The following is a 23303-nucleotide window of genomic DNA, read 5'->3' as shown; positions in this document are numbered from 1 at the left end:
TTGATTCCGCAAATTTGATTAATCAATCACTTTTTTGCACTGACGTAGGGGACATGTGTTGACGAAAGTTTGGTTTTCAACGTAATGCTGAACGTTGCGGCTAAAGAACTGCAGTAACTTTGTCAGGTGTTTCAGTAAACGCGAAAAAGGGCGTCGTTGTCTCATTTGGAGCTAATAATTAACTTTTACCTCTACATATGCCGACATGCAAAGCTGAGCTTGTTATGACTTGTGCAATCAGGCTTGGTATCACGTGCATTGTTAGTGTTACTGTGTCTGCCCCAAAGTTGTCAACAATCTCAACTGATTTCACTGCATGTATAGTCAAAAAATTAATCCTATTTCATTTTCAGTCGTTTGTATTAGAAATAAACATGGATTATAATCAAAGATTGATTGACCAACAAAGGTTGTGCTATAAAGTAATAGATAAAATTATGGAAGCAGATGAACATGAAGAGTATTCGACCTCCGTTGGAACCATTTCTCTGTAGGCAACAGTGTAAATGTTAAAGATAAATGAAAAACTTGTTCTTAAATTTATGTTTCTTTTCTATAGGCAGTCAACATGTATCAAATCCACCCTGGCATACTTCTCAAAGTTCAGGTATATATTTGCAACAGTTTTGATGATTTTCTGATTCAAGTTAAAGCAAAATGTGGTTTTACAGATTTTCCAACTTTGAAAAAATTGTGAAACTTCATCAGTGCCCACTTGATGAAATTCAAGATACCATGCTGCCACACATTGCGAATAGTAAATTTCCTGGTTCAAGAGAAAGATCCAGTCAAAGTGAAACAAGGCTGCAAGCATTGTATGAGAGGAAAAAACACTCAAAGCGCAACTCTGTAGTTTCATTACCAACTTCAACAATAAAAAAAAATCTTTCTGATGTTTCTGAAACAACCAGTGACATCTCCAGCATTTTCAGTGATGAAGTCTTCAGTAGCACAGGTATCTAAAAATTAAATGTCGCTAGACCTTTATTGAGTTAACTGTTACTAATGTACCACTTGTTCAAAGGAAACCTGGATGTACATGCAGAACTTAACAAACAAGGAAGACTTTCTGGACATGGATTTGAAGTGTACATAGCTGCCTCAATTTGTGTTCAAAACCCAGTTCTTGCACCCCAATGTACAGCACAAACCCCAGGTATATGTTGTAAAGTCCTATACTTTTTTAAGTTTGGTTAGTCCTATTTCCAATTAGTCAAGGTTTTTTCCCCTGGTTTAGATGGATTATTCACTTTATATGATTGTTGCATTGAATTATGTGCATGACTTACAAAACAGTTGGCGATTTTACCGAAATTTGATTTTGCCAGTAAAAAAACATACTGTTTTGGTACTCCAAGTATAAATAGACGTAAATAAATAAATGAATGGATATGCTGAACAACCTTACTTGCTCTTTAATAATAAAACATTTATCAACAATTTTGTGTGTGTAGCAATGGAGGTTCCAATGATGCACAAAAATGCCAGGTATGCTTTTGATGTGTTGAAAATTAATGTATGTTGTATATGTTTTATGCAATTGCTAAATTTTAGGCGTGTAAAAGAAATACTGGGTAGATATTTGCGCATCATTTACAACATGGGCAAAAACAAGCATTATCAATATCAAAAACAACTTTTGGACAAAGAGAACAATCCAGACAAAATTATGAGATTACAACTATTTACACAATTATGCCAACTTGAATCAAATGAAAATCCCTACTATAGAGCAGATCAATTTCAGGTAAACATTGATTGATTTATTTGTTATTTCTAAAAAAAAATCTTTGTTACAACAGAATTAGAACCACTTATTAGATTTCTGATACTACAAATGATGAACAAAAAGAATTAAAATAAAAAGAATTTCTTAAGTGCTAATATGTACAGCCAGTGTTTTTTTAAGGTGTTTCCCAAAATTTGTATAAATAATTCGTTTAAGCAAACATGGCTATTTTTTGGTATTTAAATGAAACACTTGCGGTCTCTTAAAACTACTTAGCGGTCACCCAAACCAAACCTTAAAAAAAACCCTGTGTACAAAGTGTTGTTTTGCATGACAATTTTACATTGAGTTTTTTCTAAGCTTTCCTTGTTTCAAAACTAAATAAATGTGTTTTAGACCAAAGAAGATTATCAAAAATGGTATGAAGAAGAACAGAAAACACTTTTCAAACTGTTGGGAGACAATTTTCCATCTGACAAGAGTGTTCATAAAGCTGGGAAGACCTGCAGAAATCATGTTGAGGATTATCAAAGCCTTATTTTAAAGGTAATCCTGATAATGATACACTAAGATTGTATCAGTTTGTATGAATTTGTATTTGCTTTGAAATGAATCATTCATTTCATTGATTATTGTCATAGCTTGTAAAAACAAAGGGCTTATAAAAACATATTGTTCTTTGTACAGATAATTACTTGACTTAACTTTAAACATTGACACATCAAACGATTTTTAAACTTGGCCCATGTACATTTTTATGGTTTTTGACAAAACAAATGGAGTTAAATATACCACTGTATTGCTAAATTTACTTTAATTACAGATACTTACGCATGAAGCTGGTTATAACGCTGAAAAACATGACAGCGTTACACGTGCTCTGTCCGACGCCGACCTGCCACAATCTACATCATCGCCTCATAATAACCATTCTTTTTTGCCGTCCAAAGCCGAGCGTTTGTTGTGCGAATTTTCCCACCTTTTCAGAATAAACCCCGTTACGCAGCACGTAGTTTTCCTTCAGTGTATAAAACTATGTTGTGAAGATGGAATTTTCCAATTTGGTGACCAAATTGTTCTGTGGGTGATAAAAAAGCGGGTAAGCCATAACAGTCAATTTCGACTTCGTATTTTAAGTCAAAGTTCGAAATATTATCAACATTTAAAAAATGTATTAATCCTCTGTTTTAGCTGGCAGATTTGATGAGCATGCTTTTGGACAAAACGTCAAAAAACGTTATTTTAGGATCAGAGTTGGAGTTTATGGTGGATTTTACAGGTAGAAAACGTACATGTTCAAAATTTGCATCATTGTAGTTTGTGTTTGCTTATTTTAACTGCCTGAATGACATCACACCTGCAATTTTTCCATTCACAAACATAGTTAGCAATTTATTACGAATGTTTTGCGCTCGTCTGATGCAATCACATGGTGCTTTTTGATTGGTGCTGTTTTTAGGGTTTTAACCAATGTTTCGCCCCTCGGGAACTGAAATTTTGCATTTTATCTAACAACGACCTGTTTACTATCGTATCACATGATTTTAAATTTTAGCTGTCGCAATACTATTGTACCGAGCGAGTGTGGGCCCCTAACATTTCACTTTGATAGCGCAACTTTGCGGTTTTATAGCTGCAGTTGCATTGTACTGTGTATATAGGGCACATGACGCAAGGCAATCGGGTAACTGCCAGACCGTGTTTATGTTTGTCTGCATTAAACAACCCATGCTTAACCTGTTACCTGATTTTCATTCGCACAATTTTTAATCTTGACTCATTTAAATATTTTGCGAATACTTTGGTATCGTGCTAATATTTTTTTCTTTTCATGAACGATTTAAAGTTATTCGAACGACAATACGCGAATTTAAAAACTGTTGGTAAACCACTCAAACGATCTTCGGCAAAGGCACAGTTTTTTTTAGTACAAACGAAGTTTCATGTCTGGCGTACAGAATAACTGCAACATACCTAACCTTGCATCGCCTGACATAATTGCAATCGCTCTGCAGCTCAAGCGATCGAGTGGATTAAGCAGCTCATGTGCTCATTCGTGTCGCAGTGGAAACCCGACCACGAACAATTGTCGTCGGTCCTGGCCCTGCTCAGCAAATGCTACGAGTTTCAGGCCGAGTTTGGCGATGCACCGGAGAGGGATTTGTGCGACTACGTTCAGCGCTGGCTCGAGTAGGTGGCTGTTGGCTTTGTTAAACTGCGGTTTGATGCGATGTTTTAAGTCTGTGGTTTGCGAGACAGGCAATTTCTTAACGTCAAGCATTTACGCATGTACGTTTAGTGCGCAAGATCTTGCATTAAATTGTTCTTTGCTACCCCCTAGTGTCATATGACAAGTACGTACAATATAGATTTACTAGCATGCAAGCTGACATAAACTTTAAATGTTCTGTTTTTGATCAGTGTCCATTGGTTGTCGAAAGGGCCTTAAATAAGCTGTAACGAGTTGTTTATGACTACAATGTTTTTTTAATCTATTTGCACTTAAAATATATGTGCACTTGAATAGTCAGATTACCAAGAATGATTTGTCAATTCTCGGTCCATTGTTTTATTTAGATCTCTCAATCCTGCGTTTGCAAAACTAGCTATTTATATTTCTTTCATTTTTGTCACTATCGTAATAAATAAAATAATTATTGTACAGATGTGCCATTAAAGACGACTACATTTCCCGCAAGCAACTTCGGTGCGCTTGCGATGATCCGTGTGGTCAGTCGGCAAGCTTAAAATTGCTGCGTGCCGTCAACTACGCCACACATTCCCTTCTGCAAGAGGTGCACGATATTTACCAGTCAATATTTGAACGGTACATACAAAACATTGGACTGTTGAGGGCATCTGTATTGTACGACTGCGTTCTAAACGATGTTGCAATGATGGGCGAGGGGTTAATGTCAAAGGAAATGTTTGAGGACGAGCAAGAAATTTGTGCGTCGGTTGTTATTGCTTCCAAGTAAGTACTTTTGTTTGTCTTTTTATTCTGTTAAAGTGTTTCGCCAGCTAAATAATAAGAACCAAACACTCCAAACATTCGTTGGATTTGTAATATCCTTTCCCGATTCGGATCAATATGTGTCTCTGTTCCATTTTTGCCCAAGTTTTCCAGTTGGACATAATTTAATTTACGCAGACATGATTTACGGTAGACACAGTGATGTGCCTTGGCCTTTAGTTTATTTTACCCAACGTCCAGGTTTTGCCTTACAAACGCCAAAACTTGCGCCCAGCCTGTCAGCTATTGAACTTGATATTTAACATTACTAAACTGCTTATTCATGCACAGATTGGCAGAATTCGAAATGGCTGTCTTTAAAACTGGCTACAAACTGCAATTGGCTGACATTGATCGGTCGTGGCGGGAAGTCTGCTCAAAATTTACCCCGCTCTGGGTCAAGTGTATGTCTCAAAAGATGAGCGGTTTTATCCTGCAATGTATGAGGGACGATGAACCGGTCAACATCAAAACGTTTTTGTCTTCCTCGTCGAGAAACACCACAGACGATGAAACGAGCAGTGATAGCAGTTCCGATTGCATCATCACTCGCGTCGAACAACCTCCATCTGGCAACAGAGTTCCTGTGAAGGAGGAGTCACCGGAAATTCCACAAGTACGTTTTTAGATGTGAATTCTAGATTTTATTATCGCGTAATGTTTCCACAAAACAACGTGCCTTTTTCTACTTGGTCAAAGATGGCTGCTAGCTTTGGATTTAAACAAACTTTAACTGCGCCTACGTAGGCTGTAGCCAAAGTTTGTTAATAGCTTAGTATAAGAAAGAAGATGTCGTGCGAGGTGCGAATTACATCATGCTCCTGAACTTTGCATTATTTGTTATTTGCTTAGGGCGCAAATCGACTTCGCATGAATACAATCATCAGTCACAGTCAGAGCGAAGTTCCGCATCACGCCGAATCAACACTTGCAGATTCAAATCTGTTCAATACTACAGGCCAAAAGAAAGCCCAAACGACCGAAACTAGAGGCGCAGATTTAAAATGTGTTGCAACGACGTCATTTGATTGCTCTCGCGCTGCTGTCGACTTTCTGGTGCTCGTAAACAGGTGAGAAGTACTAAAATTACCAACAGTCGAGTGCTTAACCTATTGGACCCCGAACACAAACAAGACAAGGGTTATATGTGTTAAAACCATTATACTGAAAAAAAGAAAAGTTGACTGTTGTGTATTATTGTTTGTTTTTACACACCAACACATACTTGCTGTCTATAGCTGCCTATGAATCGTATCGTTAGGCACAACTCAAACCCGTTTTTAAAGTACTTCTTTGTTCCAGCCGCGGTTGCATTTCTTTAAATGCATTATTGCCTTTTTAGTTGTTTGTACTATTTGCGTTGTTTGCCCAATTGTCCAGCCCTGCCCTTTGATGGCTTTCGCTGTGTCATTGTTTGCAGATGATCACGCGACTTTTGCAACCAACGCAAATAGCAAACTACACCGGCCTTTAATAAACAACCAATATCAAAGGTCAATGTGTAGATGTGTCAACATTGTTGAGCCTCAGCTAGCAGACGGGGTCATGCTTAGCACAAACGCTTTTTGCGTTTGTGAAGTCAAAGAGTTTTTTACACAAAAACGCTAAAGATATTTGAAGTGTTTAAAAATGGACTAATTAAAACACACGGCATGAAATAATCAAATGATACAAATACGTTATGTTTATCAAGGTTTATTGCATTCTCTGCGCAAACGATCGACGTAATATATCGACTACCTCAGCAGTGGAGCGAAAACCGGACGATTTTAACAAACAAAGACACATTTGTGGCCGCAGTATTTACGGTGAGATTTGTAAGTTGCATGTCAAAAGTAACTCGAATGTCAGCCAACATTATGTTTCCAGGCCATGTCCTCGGTTATCAACCAGTACTGTGATTGTACCCTCAACCTTGACCTGTGTCTTTTTCCCAAAATCAACGTGTCTCAGTTTGTTTCGAGGGAAAGGCGGCGAGAGCTGAAAGAAAGGTAACATGAAAACAACAGCACAAAACAGTATAACCCTACACCATAATGCACATTTTACTTTTCCGAATTTATATTTTTAACTTTTACCAGGGCACTTTACTGAAATTTTGTTTGTAGAAACTTATCTCTTAACGGTCATTTAACAGTCACCTTTCTAAACATTTTTTAATGATGGGGTATTATGTGTTTACAAAGCCGACTTAAACGTTTAGCTTTGTAGAAAACAACATTCGTGGTGCTTTTTGACATTTACGTTATCACAGAAGGAGAAATGGAACTGTAGACTGCTGTCGTCATCAGATGAGAAACAACAAAACGCCTTGCATTGATCCTGTGGGACAAGAAAGCCTCATAAAGCGAAATTCTGTGTATGGAAAGGTGAGACCAAAGCATGTTATTACTGCTTATCAAAAACTTATTCATTTTAGTGCAACGTTTTGAAATCTCATGTTTACGTCTGATCAGTATTAAATAAAGTTAGTGGTAAAATACACATCAAAATATACCAACTTAGTGACCCAACTTTTGACTGCTGATGATTTTCCAAACGCCCCGAAGCGGATGCACCGGTGTTAACACCGCAGTTTAATTTTTCGTGTTTTATCGCGGAAATCACCAGGTCGTATCTTGCGGAGATGCCGGCGGTTTTAAAAACAAATCACTGCTTTGTACAGCATATGTTTAAGTCGTGAATAAACTGGATTTGTTTGTGTTTCCAGATGGCCCGAAGGTCAAACAATGTGTTTCTAATTTGTGAGGGATTGAACGCAATTTGGGATCGTCTCTCACTGGCTCTGGATATTCCTTTGCTTACTTTGTCGACCGGGACGTCGATGCGTGGATTTAGCGGTTCTACCATGTCCGTCGGCGGCAAAGCTTATGATTCGGTATTTATTTGCAAAATCAATACTGTTTACTAAACTATGGTTTGATGGTTAACACATTCATGTATGTGGATGTAATTTCAGAGATGGATTCCCTCAGTTCACCCTGTTTAGACGTTTGCAGTTGTGGGGCAAGCGTTCCCTAGTGAAAATCAGTCTAATTGCGCAATCAAAATCCGTGTGTTTATCACGCTGTTAAAACGTGCGCAACGAAACATACATGCAGATTTATACAGTAGTTCTGTACAGTGCAGTTTTGCGCATATTTTTCTTTTGTTTCAAACATTTTATTTATCTTCATTCCTTTTCAGGAATACGCCCCTTCTGAGGCGAGCAACGTTTCAAATAGGTCTCGAAGCAGAGCAGTATCGGAACCTCTTAAAGTCAATAACAACACAAAAACTGACCCCGGACACCTTGCAAACGCCTCATGCGACGTAATAAAACATAGAGGTGATAAAAATCCTGATGGCGATGAAGTCAAAGCTGATGTGTCCACCCACACACCAGAAAATGATGGTAGAGAATGCTCGCCAATTTCAGCTACCTGCTCGAATGTAAAGGAATGTGTAATGAAATCAACGGACTTACAGCGCCCTCGAAGTGCCACGGAGGGATGTCTTACCACCCAATCATCATTTGTCGGCGTATTTGCTAACACCATGGTAAGTACATTACGTACCTAGTTTGGTGGACGGCAACCCTTTTAACCCATGCAAAAAGATGTTTGCGTCACTTTGCAACACTGTTTTATAAAATGGGAATTATTACATTGCTTGTGTTTAGTTTGTTAAGGTTTAATGTAACTATACCAAAAACGCAACATACACCTGTTTGCTTTCTAATCGTTTTTTAAATCACTAGCTATAAAACTTGTGGCACGCGAACATATTATCATTTTGCCAAAGCGAGTATTTTGGCACGCTGCGTTGTCGAACCCTGATGCCCCTGATGTGACTTTCAAACAAGCATCCTATTTTAAAATTTGACGTAACATGCCTCTCGGGCCAACTTCGGTCTATGTGCTGGTACAGAGTGTATGTAATATGTTGCGCCTGTTACACACAATGGTAAAAGTTTGCCTTTGGGGGAATGTGTAAGGAAACTGGTTTTTGATGTTTACAACGTTATGCATGTTAGCATCATATTGTTGATATATATATTTTTTTATAAAAATGAGCTGTATAGACCAGTGGTTCTTAACCTATAAGTAATTACCTGCAAATAGTTAATTTACCATTAGTGGGAGTAATTACGTCATCATATTTTAGCTCAACGATATCATTATCCTTTTGTGAGGGTAGAGGAATTTTAGTTTTAGAACAAAAGGTTAATTTGGTTGTTTTTAGGGGTAACAAAAATAATTAAAAAAAAACGTTAAAAACCATTGCTCTAGACTTTAGATGTTACAAAGAAATAAGGGTGAAATTGTAATTTCGAAAGCAGAGGGTAAACGAAAATAACAGTTAAGCACCGTTGTTTACATTTGAACAATTTTGTTGACGTTAATCAAAACAAGCATACTTTTAATGGACAAACGTATGCTCTACGCACTGCTTATTATACACACTTTTCAAATATGTTTTTTATAGTCCAGCGTCCAAACATATGCCACAACCACATTGCAGTCGCTATCCAGTATGTGGGGCTTCCGGATCGGTCAGCTTTTAGTGGAAAAGGTTGAACAAACCCTAAACACATTCACGTACAACGTCAGATTGACAAGATCCAGCCTTGAAAAGGATCTGGTCACATGTGAGAGACATTGCGGTCAGATTAATGCATCTGTTCGTGAAACTCTCAATATCAGCCTAAAATGGTTCTGTGGTCATCCAGTCGAAGTTGTACAGGAAACTCTTTGGAAACACCTTATATCGGTACGCATTACACAAAAGAGAGTTTCTTAATCAAGTATAATTCTGTAATGCCTTTGGGTAAATGTAAGACAGTTTTTTTCAATTTTTAAAAGCTTGATTTGGTTTAAAAAAAATTTGTTTTTGTAGCAGGTTTGAGGAATAGTGCTTTCGAGTTTCGCTACTTGTAGCGCAACGCTCACATTGTTCAGAAACGCTTTTAAACATTTTTTTCAGAAACTTGGTAACGCCACAAGATCGTTAAAAGATCATGGGGATTCAGCTCACTCCCGGGCCTTTCTGCTGCTTGTGTTGTATCGATGTCTGCTGAAGGAATTCGCATCTGTAAAAGTTCTCACCGTCGATGAAATGTCAGACAATCTGCAGGGAACACTCTCAATCCTGGAACTATTTCTCATGCCGACGCCCAAAGTTGTTGGTTTCCACACCGAAATTATGGTAAAATTAGAAAAAAAATTAAAATTTTTAAGAAAACGTTTGGAGAATTGCATTTGTTGGTGAATAAAACAGCATATTTTTGCGTCAGGTCAAAAACCCAAACCAACCTCTTAGCGGTGAAATGATACGATTTTTATGCCGACAACAGAAATCATTCTCAGGTCAACAGCTTCTCGCAAGAGTAATGAAGATGCTTGAAAATAAAGTAGATCCCATGGATGGTAAATATTTCATTTTTTTCGTTTGTTTACATGGGTTAACAAAATGTTTAGTTCCATAAACTTTCCGTTTTGTGTAACCGGCAAATATACACAAAACTAAGTTCGTTTTTGGTTATTAATAAGAGAGTAACCCGCACCAACGTAGCTACCTAAAATATCTATTTACAAGTTCAAGCAATGTCTGTTTTATGCTTTAGTAAAAACAAAGGCTCATGAGGTGTGCAGTGAAATGTTGGGTCGAGGAACAATTCGATTCGTGTTTGTTCGCATCTCGTCCAAAAACCAGCTTCCTGAACTGGTCGAGTGCATCGACAGTTTGACATCAAGCTGTGGTAAATCCGCCTTTTTTTATTGTATTTGCAGTTATAAGTCAGCATGTTTAAAAAAGGTTGATGTGTTGGCCTAAATATTTTGGCTTTAATGCAGTTGTTAATGTACACAATACCAACATTTTTTCACACGCTGTTGTGTTTAGGCATGTTTACTGTCATTGCGCTGCGTTAAAAAAATTTAAGATTATCGGTCAATTTGTATCGGTCCAACTTTTCACTATGCAAGGTCTTTTAGCATATTTATTAAAATTTTCAATTCCGTTTCAGACAGCGTCGCCAGCGAAAATAATTCGTGGCTTACAGCTACTCCGGACAGCAATTCTCAGACTCCAGTGTCGAACTGCGCAACATCATCACCTTTCGAATCAGACAACGACAGCGACTTGATATCATCAGTATCCCCCTTTACTGCTGACTGCAATCATTTCTACACATTTGCGTTCAACAACTGTCAAATCCCTGTTAGTCAATTTTTAAAAACTAACAAACAATATATATTGTGATAATTTATTTACTGCGACTGTTTTGTTGTACAGCTTTACCACTTTAACGGATTAGACGACAGCGACCTCCAGACAGAATTTTTGGAGGATATATTGGCCACAAGAAGGCGCAGGGATCGAGCAGCAAGAGATTTTTTCCGCGACAGGGGAGTCGTCAAAAGGTGGTTTCATTTCTGTTCATGTGTTTCGTAAACTGTGTAGCGTGTTTAACTTTGTTTCCTTCTTCATTTGTACATATATATATTGATTTGTTGTACATTTTTAGGCCGATTCACTAAAATACATTTAGTGCAATAGCTTATTTTTTCCACTTTTATAGCCATGTAATGCTCTTTCGACAACTGAAGCATTAAGAAGGATGTTATTGTTGTTTGTAGGACTTTTCATAAGGAACTTTTTATTATTGTTCCATGTCGTTCGTTGTTACCTCAGCCATAAACATACGTTTCAAACTTTCCTACACACTAATAGAGGTAACATTGTAGCCTATTTATGTGTCATCCCCTTTGGGTGATTCTTAAACTTTTTCATGCTCTTTGCGTATTTAGGCGTATTATGTAGTTATTTCAAATAATTGTAACTTCCCATTCAGTATTGTTTCGCCTTTCATACATACATTTGTTCTTTTTTACACAGCAATCGCGACATTCTTACAAGTGCCTCTTCCATTACATGAGGTTTAAACCAAAGGTAGCTAATATTTATGAAGGTTTCACGAATCAAGCAACAAACACTATAGAGGAGTAGTGTCCTCTTGTTTAATGAGTTATGATAACAAGCCCACAAAGCGACCCCTTTTTTAAAAAAGCTACTTTCCTAATTTTGAAATAAATGATTTGACCAACCGCTAAACCGTAGCTAAACCCCAAGATTTCACATCGATGTGCAGCCTAATGCTTTACCAATACTGATTGACACCCGCATACGCCATTTTTTACATGTGAATGTTCCGACAAACAAAACTGAATATCTTTGTCGAAAGTAAATGCGAAAGTGACGTTCTGCGAAATAAAAGCATCCGGATTTAAACAGGAGATTTATCGATCTGTAGTAGAATTTGAAAATTGTAGTAAAAAAACTGTTTTAGTCCCAGGCACCAGAAGCAAAACCATAAATACTAAAAGGCGACTTAAAAGGAAAACACCCAGGCGTGTAAATACGTCATAAATTGCCACAAAAACATTTCAGCTTAAGGTTGCCCGATACAATCAATAAAAGCCACAACTAATATTGATAAAATGACCCAACAGAGCCACCTAAATGTGATGACATTTGCACATAGGTGTAGGACTTCTTGCAATACAGCTTATCTTCAATAAGAATGTGTACCAGTCCCGAGATTTCTTTTAAATCTTGTGTGTTTTTGGTAAAGTAATTAAATCTTCAAAAATTTTCATTTATATAAAAAAATACATTTGGATAAAGCAGGCCAAGAACTGGTTTTAGACTGCGGCCCTCAACTTCCTAAAAATAATATAGCGTAGCCTATTTGATGGACATTTTAAAGGTCTCCTATAAAATTTACTTGTAAATTTGTACATGGACCAGCATAAATATGATTTTAAATTGGCTACTTTCAAGTCATACCCATTTAACGTTGTTGTTTTTCATGTGCTTAAAACTGCTTTTCTCCACAATGACTTTCAATAGTTTCCGGTCCTCTTTTAGCAGCGCCTCGTAATATTCCTCGCCCAGAAACCTTGCAATTCTCAATATTTCACTTTCTGCTTCTTGCTTCAAATTCTCGTAGAGCAGAAACAGAACATTTGCTTCATTGAGCTTCTCGTACTATTCGGTCACGTGGTCGAAGTAGCCGTTTATGTTAGTTTCACCTTGCACGAACATATCAAAAAGCTTGTCGAAATCGATTGCATCAAGCTATTGTGGAAAACCCTCATAGTGAAAGTACAGTGAAACCATGGCGTCTTTTGGGTTACGTGTGATGTACAGGTACTTTGCTTTTGGATGAAAAGGTACCCAGCTCTGCTTGATGTGTGTCTTTATGAGGCGGGGATACTCAGTGTTGTCAATTTGGTTTGTAAAGTTGCTACCGTCAAGTTCTAACATTGGAATGTTGTCACGAAGACAGCCTTGCATATCATGGTGGAGAATAAGCCATGCTATATTCTGCAACCATGTTGTTCCGGTTTTAGCATAGGAACAAATAAAGACGGCCATGGGAACAGCTTTACATTGCAGTGCCTCGTCGATGTCCTTTTGGTGAATACTTTTTCCGAATTAAGCAACAAAGTAAAATCACCTAGTGTTATACATAGGTGCGGCCCGCGATCTAATTTTGACAATTGTTTTTGGCCCCACAGTGACAAAGGTTGCACACCCCTGTTTTCGGTAATCGTAATCAGTTTTGTACTATGGGCTGTCTGTGAGTGATGTATACCACAAAATCCGCAAAACTGCACTAAACAAATCTTTGTGTCATACATTTTGCTGATAGCAAGGCAAATAAATATAAACACGTCGTTGGTTTTTAATAAATTCTCCAGCAAAATTTATCACAATTGACAAAAAAAATACAGAAAACATACATACTTCGATATACCAATAAATACTGCTTAACCGAACATACCTGTAACACCAGTACGCAATAGCTGCCATAATAACCACCGCTATAGCAACAGCAACAGGAATTATCAGTGACAAGTTAAAAGGTGACGATTTTTCATCATTTCTATGTTTTGGGTCAGCTACAGACGGTGGAGTTTCTAAATCGAAGTAATTTAGTATTCACTTAGATTGACCAGTTTACTGATGAGTTACATTGGACCTACGTGTTGTTTGGACCGCTTCGGTTGGTGACATTGTGGATTCAGAAACTGATGGCGTCGTTGTCTCATCACCTTCAGGGATCATGGTTGTTCCCTAGTTTACAAACTTAGGGCTGACACAAACATTACCCTTTAAGTGGTCATAGCTCCACTAAAAACTAACGCTATACCAATTTCACAGTGGTATTTTAACACATGGTCATTTAGGTTAATAACACAAAAATTTCATGAAGAAACTGGGTTTATCTATTTTATGATGTTTGATGACAGTAAACGTTGAAATCTAAAGTAGACACTTAATGCATGAAATTGAAAGTCATTTTCAACAATTTAGTTCCTTACGCAATGCAAACTCATCCTAAAAAGACATTTTTATCCTAATCTTCGTCGATTGGTTTGCTATAGAAGCACCCAGGCTCTCCGCTCCATTTGCCGTCGTTTTCACATTCCAGAAACTGCTGCTCGTCCATACTGGTCCCATTCACACATTCCACCAGCACTTGGGTTCCGTAAAAGTCCTCACATGAAAAACTTGTCGCCTTTGCTCTGCGTTCTTTAAGATACTCTTCTGGCGATCCGCATCGAATTACTGAAAAATAGGTACAAAAACATTGATACTATACGTTCAGAAAACCTTACATTTATGCAACCAGCAGTGTTTTTGTGTACAATACATCGCGAACGTAGTTTTGACATGATAGCTGCTGTTATTGGCGTAGCAAGGCCAACCATAACCAACAAAAAACTAAATCGTCGGCACTGAAAGTTTACAGCAGCACGATTACATACCTTGAGGCTTCCACCCTGTTATACAGTTGTTAGTCATATGGTAATGAAACTTATACTTACTGGTACCTCAATTTGCAGATATGTTGTTGAAATTGTCATTTTCTTTTTTTTCCGTCACATATACCTTTTTCTCGTCTTACTTATCTTTGGTTTAAATATATAACATAGTACATCGTGTCGTGGTTAAAGCAAGATTTCTTTTAATGGTTGTAATCCAAGGAATGAAAATTGAATAACATTTTGATGGTGACCATAGGCAAAATAAAAACTGCTGATTTGAGAGGGCCATACTCCGATGGCAGAGATCACTTGGTTCCCTTTGACTTTTGTTGTCAGTAGTTTTTTGTTTCACTATAGCAAATTTCATCAACATGTTTCTACATGGCACAGTGCTAAAAACATTTTGGTTACTCAAGTCAGTATGCTGCGACACAAAAAAGATTTGCAATTGCAAGACCGGTACTATGCTTCTTGAGAAGACGGGTTCAGTAGCTGATACGTTTGTCAAAAACACAGGCTCAAAGTTGAACATTAAAAATCAACGTGACAAAGTCATTCAATCGCTAAAACGGTAGGTAAGTGCGTGTCGTGACAAACATGCAAATAAACAAACAAACTTTTTTTGACTTTTAGTATATTTGAAAGTATAGGCAAATACGGGTGTAATTACATGTCATTGCAATATGTCATGAGGTTTTGGATGAAAAACTACAAATCGCACTTGTGTTTTCAGTGTGCTTGCAGTAAGCTTCAAAAGTTACAAAAGACAACATCAGCTCCACGACAGGTACGTGAGTCCAAAATTTTCTATTATTCAGCCCGTGTGTTTACACCAGAACGAGTTGGGAAATTCGGCACAAAAAGATTTGTGATTGGGGCGATATAAACGAGATTAGTGATGGAAAGACTGGTACTGTGCTGGGTATCTAGTTACGTTCAACACATGCACACACAGGCTAAACATTAAACAATGGAAAAGCATCGTGAAAATACAACAAGCGACGTGTTTTAGGACTGGCAGAACGAAGTTGATGATTTACAGATAAGACCTTCGATAAAAAGGCCGGTACTGTACTGCGGTTATGGCGACTCTTACTTGCATCAAACGCACAGACCAAAAGTAGAGTTTTGTAACACGCGCAGGAACTGAACGAATGCAGCTGAAAGTCACTATTGAAACAGGTGCGTGAAGTGACAAAAGTGCCGCCTTTTTTATTAAAACGTGCTGGTAGTTACATTGAACGTAATGTATACTGCAGCGGGAATAGCAATGTTTTTATCCCGCGCCCAGCGAGTGGCAATGATCGACGTAGTTTCAGCTTGACATTGCGACTAAATGCGGTTTATACTGTATTGCCGTTGTTGACCATGCAAGGGTTATCTGTATTGAAGTATTGCGTTCTGAAGTTTGCCATCAAACATTTCATGTTGATTTTAGAAATGAAAAAGTGTTAAAATATAGCAACTCAGGCTATCTCGTTTGCTTTCTTGTATGACTGGACATGTGAAAAAGTTACTTTTTTTCCAAATTGCTTGGGTTATTTGATTGTGCATTTGTTTGAAGAACTAACATCAAGTTTGCAACTAAATACTTTGCCTACCTGTAAAAATTACCGTCAAAAAAATGAGCGATCCAACTGATGTGACCTATGCTTACCTCAAACATCCAATAACAGGGGAAACTTGCGTTTACCCCGGCGGTTTTGAACAGAAACATCTCGATTCGGCATTACAGTATAAAGCAAAACCAACCGACATCTTTGTCTGTTCGGCCCCAAAGTGCGGAACAACCTGGCTTCATAATATTGTTTGGCTGATAATACATGAAGGCGAGAAAATCAATGGATCCATGATGGACTCGATTCCGATGCTGGAGTTCTGTGGGAGCGAGTTTGCCGACAATATTGACGACAGCAAGTATCCTCGAATAGTAAAAAATCATTACAAGTACGACTGGGTTTCCAAGCACCCTACAGCAAAATACCTGTACATAACTCGCAATCCAAAAGATGCAATGGTGTCTTATTACTACCACTGCAAGGGATTTGATCTCTACCAGTGTCCAGATCTTGATTTTAGCAAGATGTTTGATCGCTATGTAAAAAGCGACATCGAGTTTTGGGGTTACTTTGATCACGTGGCTGACTGGTACGAACGGCGCCATGAAGAGAATATTCTGTTTTTACTTTACGAAGATCTAAAAGTTGATCCAAAGGGCGAGATTTTGAAGATCGCCAAGTTTCTCGGCAACAAATATTACGAGTCTCTCATGAAGGAGAATGAAAAACTTCTTCAGGAAGTAATTGAAAAGAGCAGCTTTTCCAGCATGAAAGTCGTCTCGGCAGAAATAGTGGGTTGATCGCAATGTTACCAAAAATGTATTTAACTTGTGCCATTCTGTTTTTTGTGTTTAACAGATGGCAATTAAGCGACCAGAAAGTCTACCATTCATTCGCAAGGGAGAAGTTGGCGATTGGAAAAACCACTTGTGTCCAGAGCAGTCAAAGATTATGGAAGATCTGATTAAAGAAAAAGGAGGTCCAAGTGGTTGGAGTTCGCTGTGGGATAATTATGATAATGTGTGGAGAAACAATTGAACTTTTTGACTTTTGCCAATGCATTTGCTGTACATATTTATGGGCCAATATAGGTTTTAATACAATTCATCGAAAAAGGTTTTAATACAATTGTTTAATAGATTTTTGAAAAATAAAATCTCACTTGAGTTTGCACTGCGCTTGTTGTAATACGTAAACTCTTAAAGATACGAACTCAAACGACGACATCATTTTAAGGTAAGGCAAAGAGAACACTACGCACTTTGTACAAAACCCTGTAACTTATTGACGCCAATAAGTCTGACCAGTAAAAGCGTCTGCAAACAACCCAACTGGTAATAATTCCTTGCCTGGCCTGGACAAAAATGTTACGGTTCAACAGCAAACACGCGCATGCCACGAGTCAGGCAGTTTACGTCGCTCCTTTTTTCTCAGTTGCGCGTAAGAACCTACTTCCCTTCTATTCGTTTTACTTCAGCTGACAATGACAACAGTATTTGTAGAAACGTGGTGATGTTTTACACAGACATTGGCTGGTATTTTTCTCGTGAGAATATTTAGCAACGTGTGTTGTGTCCTAAGTTTTGAAACGACGCTTTGAAATGAAGTTTCTCGTAAGGCATAAAAAAGGACTGTACGTTGGCATCAATGAATAGCAAAACGCGTTGTTGGTTGTTTGGGTTGTAGTTTTTGCATATTTTAAAAAATAAGGTTTTCATCATATCAAATAATGTTTGTTTATGTATTGCTATTAAGCCGTTTAAGACTTTAAGTGACTTCCTTAAACATAATTTGCATATTGCAGCAGTTACTAGTTTGCTTAATTTAGGCTTAAGCAACAGGTAGAGCTACTAACACAGGGACGGTTTGCTAAATACCGATGGATGGCGTAAATAAATACCGCAGCTATTTAAAAAACAGTGAAACTGGGATAGGATTAGGGACTAAATTTAACATAAACAACTAGGTTTTTAGGTTAATTTTTTTTGTAATTAAATTATGAAACCTCAGACTAACCATAATAGCCCTAACTGTCAATATTTTTTACGTAAACTGTCTTTATTTGAGTGCGGAGTGCGCTACCTACCGGAAGTTAGCAAGCCTGCGTGCTTTGAGTTCCTGTGTTAGTAGTTTTACCAAAGCAACTCGCCTCAGTGGGATGTGTAATGTGTCTAACCAACCCATAGACACAATATCAAAATAAATCAATTTTAACCCTTGATTTATTCAAGTAAATCATAATTAGTTATTTGTTAATGTATTAAACCAGTGGTTCCCAACCTTTTTTGTTACATTCATCCCTTCCCTCATTTTCGAACTATTCATTCCTCCCCATAAGAAGAAAAACAAATATAACATAAAAAATTATAGCAATTTGAAATAGACCTTACCATTAGAGATGTCCGTTCAGAATCCTTTACCGAATGTAAACCGGGTCCAAATTATAATGGACACAAAAATGTATATACGAAAATATTCTGTAACAGTTCCTTACATATGGGTAAATAGACGAACCGCAACTGATCACACCGAGCATTCTCGACGCGTGCGCAATCAAATTAACAGGTACAGCGGTTTGACATGGGCTCTAGGGCAAGATAATTTGCCTAAAGATATTGTTTTGTCAAGTCAATCGTGACCAGGTTGCAGACAAGCAAGTATTCCGAAACTACTGTGCCTATCATGTCTTCCAACGTCTATGCTGCAGTGGTTTGCGGGAAAAAAAAACACTGAATTTTAGCTGAAATACACATATTGAACCTGCAGTTCATACAAACTTGTCTTAGATAACAAGAATAATAGTCCATTGATTCGTAACATACATTTAGACGACAAAAATGCACCCCAAACACGTGCGAAGCTTGCCGATATATGTTTTTTGCTATTGTGTCCAGCATAAACCAACGCATTGCATGACCGGAAGGTGCTGACACCTAGCGGAATTTTTGATTCGGCTGAACAACCCCATTGGACGACGATAAGAGACACAGCACGGTTCGTTTAATACAGTGGTTCCCAACCGGGGAGGAATTCCTCCCTAGGGAGGAATTTTATGAGTTCAGGGGAGAAATTTTATAAAAACTGCCAAAAAAATTACATTGGGTATTGTTGCAAAAGGCTCGACGCGACTTATAGTACATAGAAAATGACTTATTCGTGCGAGCCTTTGTACTCAAGATAGAGTAAAATGGCAACTTCGTTGTATAAATTGGTCGACAGAGCAGATATTTTCTACTCAGCTAGTTGCTTTGGTCGACTTTAGAGTAGATTGTTTCTACTGAACTAGTTCTTTTGTTTCATCTTCATTTCAGCAGATAGTTTCCACTCGTTAGCTGCTTTGTAATCATCGACGTGCGTGGCAGATAGTTTCTACAGAAAAATCGTCGGTAGAGCAGTTATTAATACTCGAGGTTTTTAATTGGACGTCGTAATATAGAGAAAATGGATAGTTTCCACTTTCGTATATCTTATTAAAAGGGACTTGTTGTCCGCATAAAGGATGCGCATTGATAGACCTCGTAATATTTGGAAAGCAGATAGTTTCTACTTTCTTAATTCTTCGTTGAAAAAGGACTGCTTGTCCGAAACGAAGTTGGAATTAGTGGAAAAGCACATTAGCATGTTTAGTTGTTGCGGACGATGTTTTTGTCCGGATGGATATTGCAATAAGGAAGTGATTGCTGGCGAATAGACATCAAAAGTTCATCGTAAGTTGTATCACAATAATAGTATTTACAACAATGTACAAGAGTTCAGTGGAGAACAAAATGACATCTGCGGTCTTGTGTCTTACCAGAGTGAAGCTACCAGAGTGAATATTCAATGTGCTTTTAATGTGTTGCTAGAAGCTCGAGTGATGGCTCATTTTAAAGGTAGGAATGTAGAGAACAACAATTGTAAATTTCATGGAGTAGCGATGAAGTTTAGGGCCAGAGCACATTGAATATTATTTGGATGGAATTATTTCGGTTTTGGGATGTCGGTTATGAATATTCGATAGTGTATTAGTGCTTTGTTTCCGTTGCTAGAAGATCGGGTGATGGCTCATTTTAAAGGTATGGATGTAAAGCAGGGCCGGGGAACCTACTTAGTGCTGCGGGCCGCATGAATTGCACAACATTTTCGGGCGGGCCAAATGTTTTTTTTATTTTCAAATTTCGTGTAATACCCTAAGCACACAAGTAATTTTATATTTCATCGCTCCAAGATTTGATTTTTTCGCAACAAACAAGGCATACAGGTTTATCACTTAATTCGACTAAAATCTGTCCATTCTTTCTGGAACACCCTAGCTCCATTATATCGAATATATTTTATGTAACACTATAAGGATCCACGCTAATAGCTCTAAAATCAATTTAAAACTAACACCACATGGCAAATGATTCGTTACTGCAAGGAGAGACAGTCGAGTGACTGTTACGTCACAAATACAGCAAGTCGTCAAATTTGTGGCAATTTTAATAAGTTTGGCGTCAAATGTAGAAATGTCGAAGTCTTTTCAAGTAAATATTTGTACATAAACATTTTATTGTTGTTGTTTTTTCATACTATGTTTTATGCTGTACTTTAAACAAAATTGTGACGCGGGCCACATTAAAAAGGCAAGCGGGCCGCAAGTTCCCCACCCCTGATGTAAAGAATAAAATTTGTAAATTTCAATTCACTGCGTTAAATTTTAGGGCCAGCGCACATCCGATATTGTTGGGGGTGAATATGGCATATTGTTATTAATATTTCGACTTGACTCTCCGTTGCTAGATCATTGTCTTTGGGCTTATCTTGAAGCATGTGTTTATAAAAAGACTCTGCAAGACATTTTATGGAGTACTCCTGGCGTTATGACGTTCATATCGATGAATATTAATTTCAACATACACGTATTATTAACTAAAAAAAATTTTTTTTTCGAAAGTTTGTGCGCTGAAACGCTCTAAAAACGTAGAATATTGTTTCAAAATTTCAGTACCGTATCTTTTTTAGTTTTAGCGCAATAGCGATTGCTGTCTAGCTTCACTCTGGTGTCTTGGTCGTTGTAGCGTCTTCAGCTGAACGAGCCATTCTGCTTTTGCTGCGAGTTTTCGCTGCAGGACCACTACTAAGTGTGTCTTTCTTTTGCGATACACTTTTGCTTTTTTCTGAGCGACCAAACTTCACTGACTGTATAAACTGATCCACGGTGGTGTGTGTGTATATGTTTGCCTCTTTTACAATTTCAGTACATGCACATGCAACACATAAATTAGCATGCAACAACGTATTGTCTAACAAACATTTATTTAACATTAACATTTCACAAACTTCCTTGTGTTTTCTGATGCTACGAAGTCAATCAAAATTTAATTTACAAAATAGCGTTTGGTAAATAACATGCACACAGGGGAAATTTGCCAAGTATAGAAATGTATCAAGCACGCTTACTTTATAAGGCGATCAACGTATGTGCCAGCTTGATCTTGGCGACGTGATTTCTGTAGATCTCCGAGTAGAATGCAATGTTCTCGGTAGTGTCTAGGTTGCAGTTTCTTAAAATGCGTGGCCGAACCACAATCGGATGGCACCAATTTGCGGGGGCTCGTGTGCGCGCGCGCTGTGTTATTCTTTATTTGAAAGCTTGTTGTTTCTTCTGCTTCTCGTGGCTCGTATCGGTCGTCTGCAGTAGCGAGTAAGTTCATTATTACGATTCTTAACGCTTGCTGCATAGAGCCGACACGATCCACAAAAGATCAATTTAGTTCTTGTCTTTTATTCTGGTTACGCAACACACATCAAGTCTCATTTATCTCAAGGAAAAAATACGATGCAAAAGAGAGAGATCAACGATAAAACATTGGCTTTTAAACTGATTCTCGTTTTCTTGCGATCATTCCAGAACAGTACCTTCTTTTACTCACATCAGTTATTAGTTTGTTTTAAGTTAAACGCTTGCAAAGATATGCAGCACTGCAATGGATTGCACAACTATTTCGAAACACCCGGTTTACGCAACAGCTTGTCTTATGGTCACGCTGTTGGAACATATGAGGAAGACGGGAACATGTAACAACGACACTGAATATGTGCTTCCAATAGTTACTGAATCATGAGAACCGATGGAACAGTAAAGTTACACCGCTCGATACCTTATGTCACAAAAGCAGCATATAATTTCCATGGAACGAAAAGTCATGCTTGCAAAGTTAAAATTTTCCATTGCTTAATGCTCAGCAAAACCAAAATGCCATACTGGTGGTTTAAAAGCACGTGGCCGCTACAACAGTCAACGCCGATCAAAGTTGTAATAGTTACGACACAATTCAGTAAAATTAAATAAAATTTCATCTTAGCCGATTAATCTGTTGTAGTTTCTGCACTGTATAGAGTGTAATAATCCAAAAATAAAAGTTTTTTTTACAAAAAGGCGTCTTATTATGTAAAGCATTAGAACTGATTAAAATATCAAAGTGTAGAAACTCAAATACACTCCCAAAAAATCCATAACTCCTTTGTACAAATTAGATTGAACTGAGTTGGTGAACAGTTTCTGCTTCAGACCACCTTAGGAGTTCCCTTTATCTATCTACTTAAAAGAGCATTCTTTAGCAAAACAGAAATCGTTTATTATGTGTTTGTTTTTTTAGGTAATATACCTGTGGTTTTACCAATCACCGAAATCACCATAAATCACCGTTCACTGGATTTTGCTGTTTTTTGACAGACGTATACTCAATGATACGAATCGTGTGGCAAAAACCGAATTGCAGCGTTTGCTGAAATATGATTCCTTATTTGCAGACGCATAACATATTTGCACACATACGACCTCAAACGTGGATCAAAGTGGATTAAAAAATGCACCCACCAAAAACAAAGTACATAAAATCCGCTCTGAGTGTGATATTTGCCTTGTGATAACAACGTGAACCTCGGTAAATAAATTCTTCGCGAAACTTATGTAACTTTACGCTTGAAACAATCGCTTTATTAAAACATATTTTACGAAGCAATATAGGAAATTCAGTTTTGTTTGAATGCACAAAACTTAAAATTGTTGTAAATTCGTCGCATTTAACGTGGTGGTTTGAATATAGACACGATACCATTGTGCCGCTCCTCTTCGTTTACTTACAGTGTCAAAAAGTTTCAAAAGTATTCGTCAAAACTTTTTATAAATCATTTATTATCAGAATTTACCGTATGTTAGA

General features: G+C 37.6%; 2 protein-coding genes across 3 annotated transcripts; both read left to right on the top strand.

The window, feature by feature from the left end:
- The first annotated feature begins 357 nt into the window (after positions 1–357).
- Positions 358–12014, top strand: LOC145230022 (uncharacterized). Of its 2 annotated transcripts, XM_080095373.1 has the most exons (24): positions 358–490; positions 560–607; positions 672–955; positions 1025–1156; positions 1455–1488; positions 1555–1747; positions 2126–2275; positions 2553–2828; positions 2921–3008; positions 3745–3919; positions 4395–4703; positions 5034–5358; positions 5595–5812; positions 6436–6550; positions 6612–6733; positions 6997–7111; positions 7453–7620; positions 7929–8282; positions 9210–9494; positions 9708–9929; positions 10018–10150; positions 10348–10482; positions 10750–10943; positions 11019–12014. In XM_080095373.1, exons 1-24 carry the CDS (start codon positions 375–377, stop codon positions 11175–11177), a joined length of 4350 nt encoding a protein of 1449 aa, XP_079951499.1. In that variant the 5' UTR covers positions 358–374; the 3' UTR covers positions 11178–12014. The 2 variants fall into 2 exon arrangements, with proteins under 2 accessions (XP_079951499.1, XP_079951500.1); XM_080095374.1 differs by lacking the exon at positions 10348–10482.
- A 4151-nt stretch (positions 12015–16165) lies between these two features.
- On the top strand, positions 16166–17157 carry LOC145228080 (sulfotransferase ssu-1-like). The gene is made up of 2 exons (XM_080093058.1): positions 16166–16910; positions 16978–17157. Exons 1-2 carry the CDS (start codon positions 16185–16187, stop codon positions 17155–17157), a joined length of 906 nt encoding a protein of 301 aa, XP_079949184.1. The 5' UTR covers positions 16166–16184.
- Positions 17158–23303: the final 6146 nt, after the last annotated feature.

Source organism: Phallusia mammillata, chromosome 5 (assembly GCF_965637545.1).
Source record: "Phallusia mammillata chromosome 5, kaPhaMamm4.hap1.1, whole genome shotgun sequence".
In the NCBI taxonomy this organism is placed as follows: domain Eukaryota; kingdom Metazoa; phylum Chordata; class Ascidiacea; order Phlebobranchia; family Ascidiidae; genus Phallusia; species Phallusia mammillata.
The sequence above is the reverse complement of the archived record's forward strand: the minus strand, read 5'-3'. Positions and strand labels throughout refer to the sequence as shown.

What these genes read in the sequence shown, in the direction of transcription:
- LOC145230022 (XM_080095373.1), top strand. Translation starts at nt 375, where the DNA reads ATGGATTATAATCAAAGATTGATTGACCAACAAAGGTTGTGCTATAAA. An exon ending in TGAAGTCTTCAGTAGCACAG is followed by an intron (nt 956 to 1,024) that starts GTATCTAAAAAT and finishes ACTTGTTCAAAG; the next exon opens with GAAACCTGGATGTACATGCA. An exon ending in GTTTCCACACCGAAATTATG is followed by an intron (nt 9,930 to 10,017) that starts GTAAAATTAGAA and finishes TTTTTGCGTCAG; the next exon opens with GTCAAAAACCCAAACCAACC.
- LOC145228080 (XM_080093058.1), top strand. Translation starts at nt 16,185, where the DNA reads ATGAGCGATCCAACTGATGTGACCTATGCTTACCTCAAACATCCAATA. An exon ending in AAGTCGTCTCGGCAGAAATA is followed by an intron (nt 16,911 to 16,977) that starts GTGGGTTGATCG and finishes TGTGTTTAACAG; the next exon opens with ATGGCAATTAAGCGACCAGA.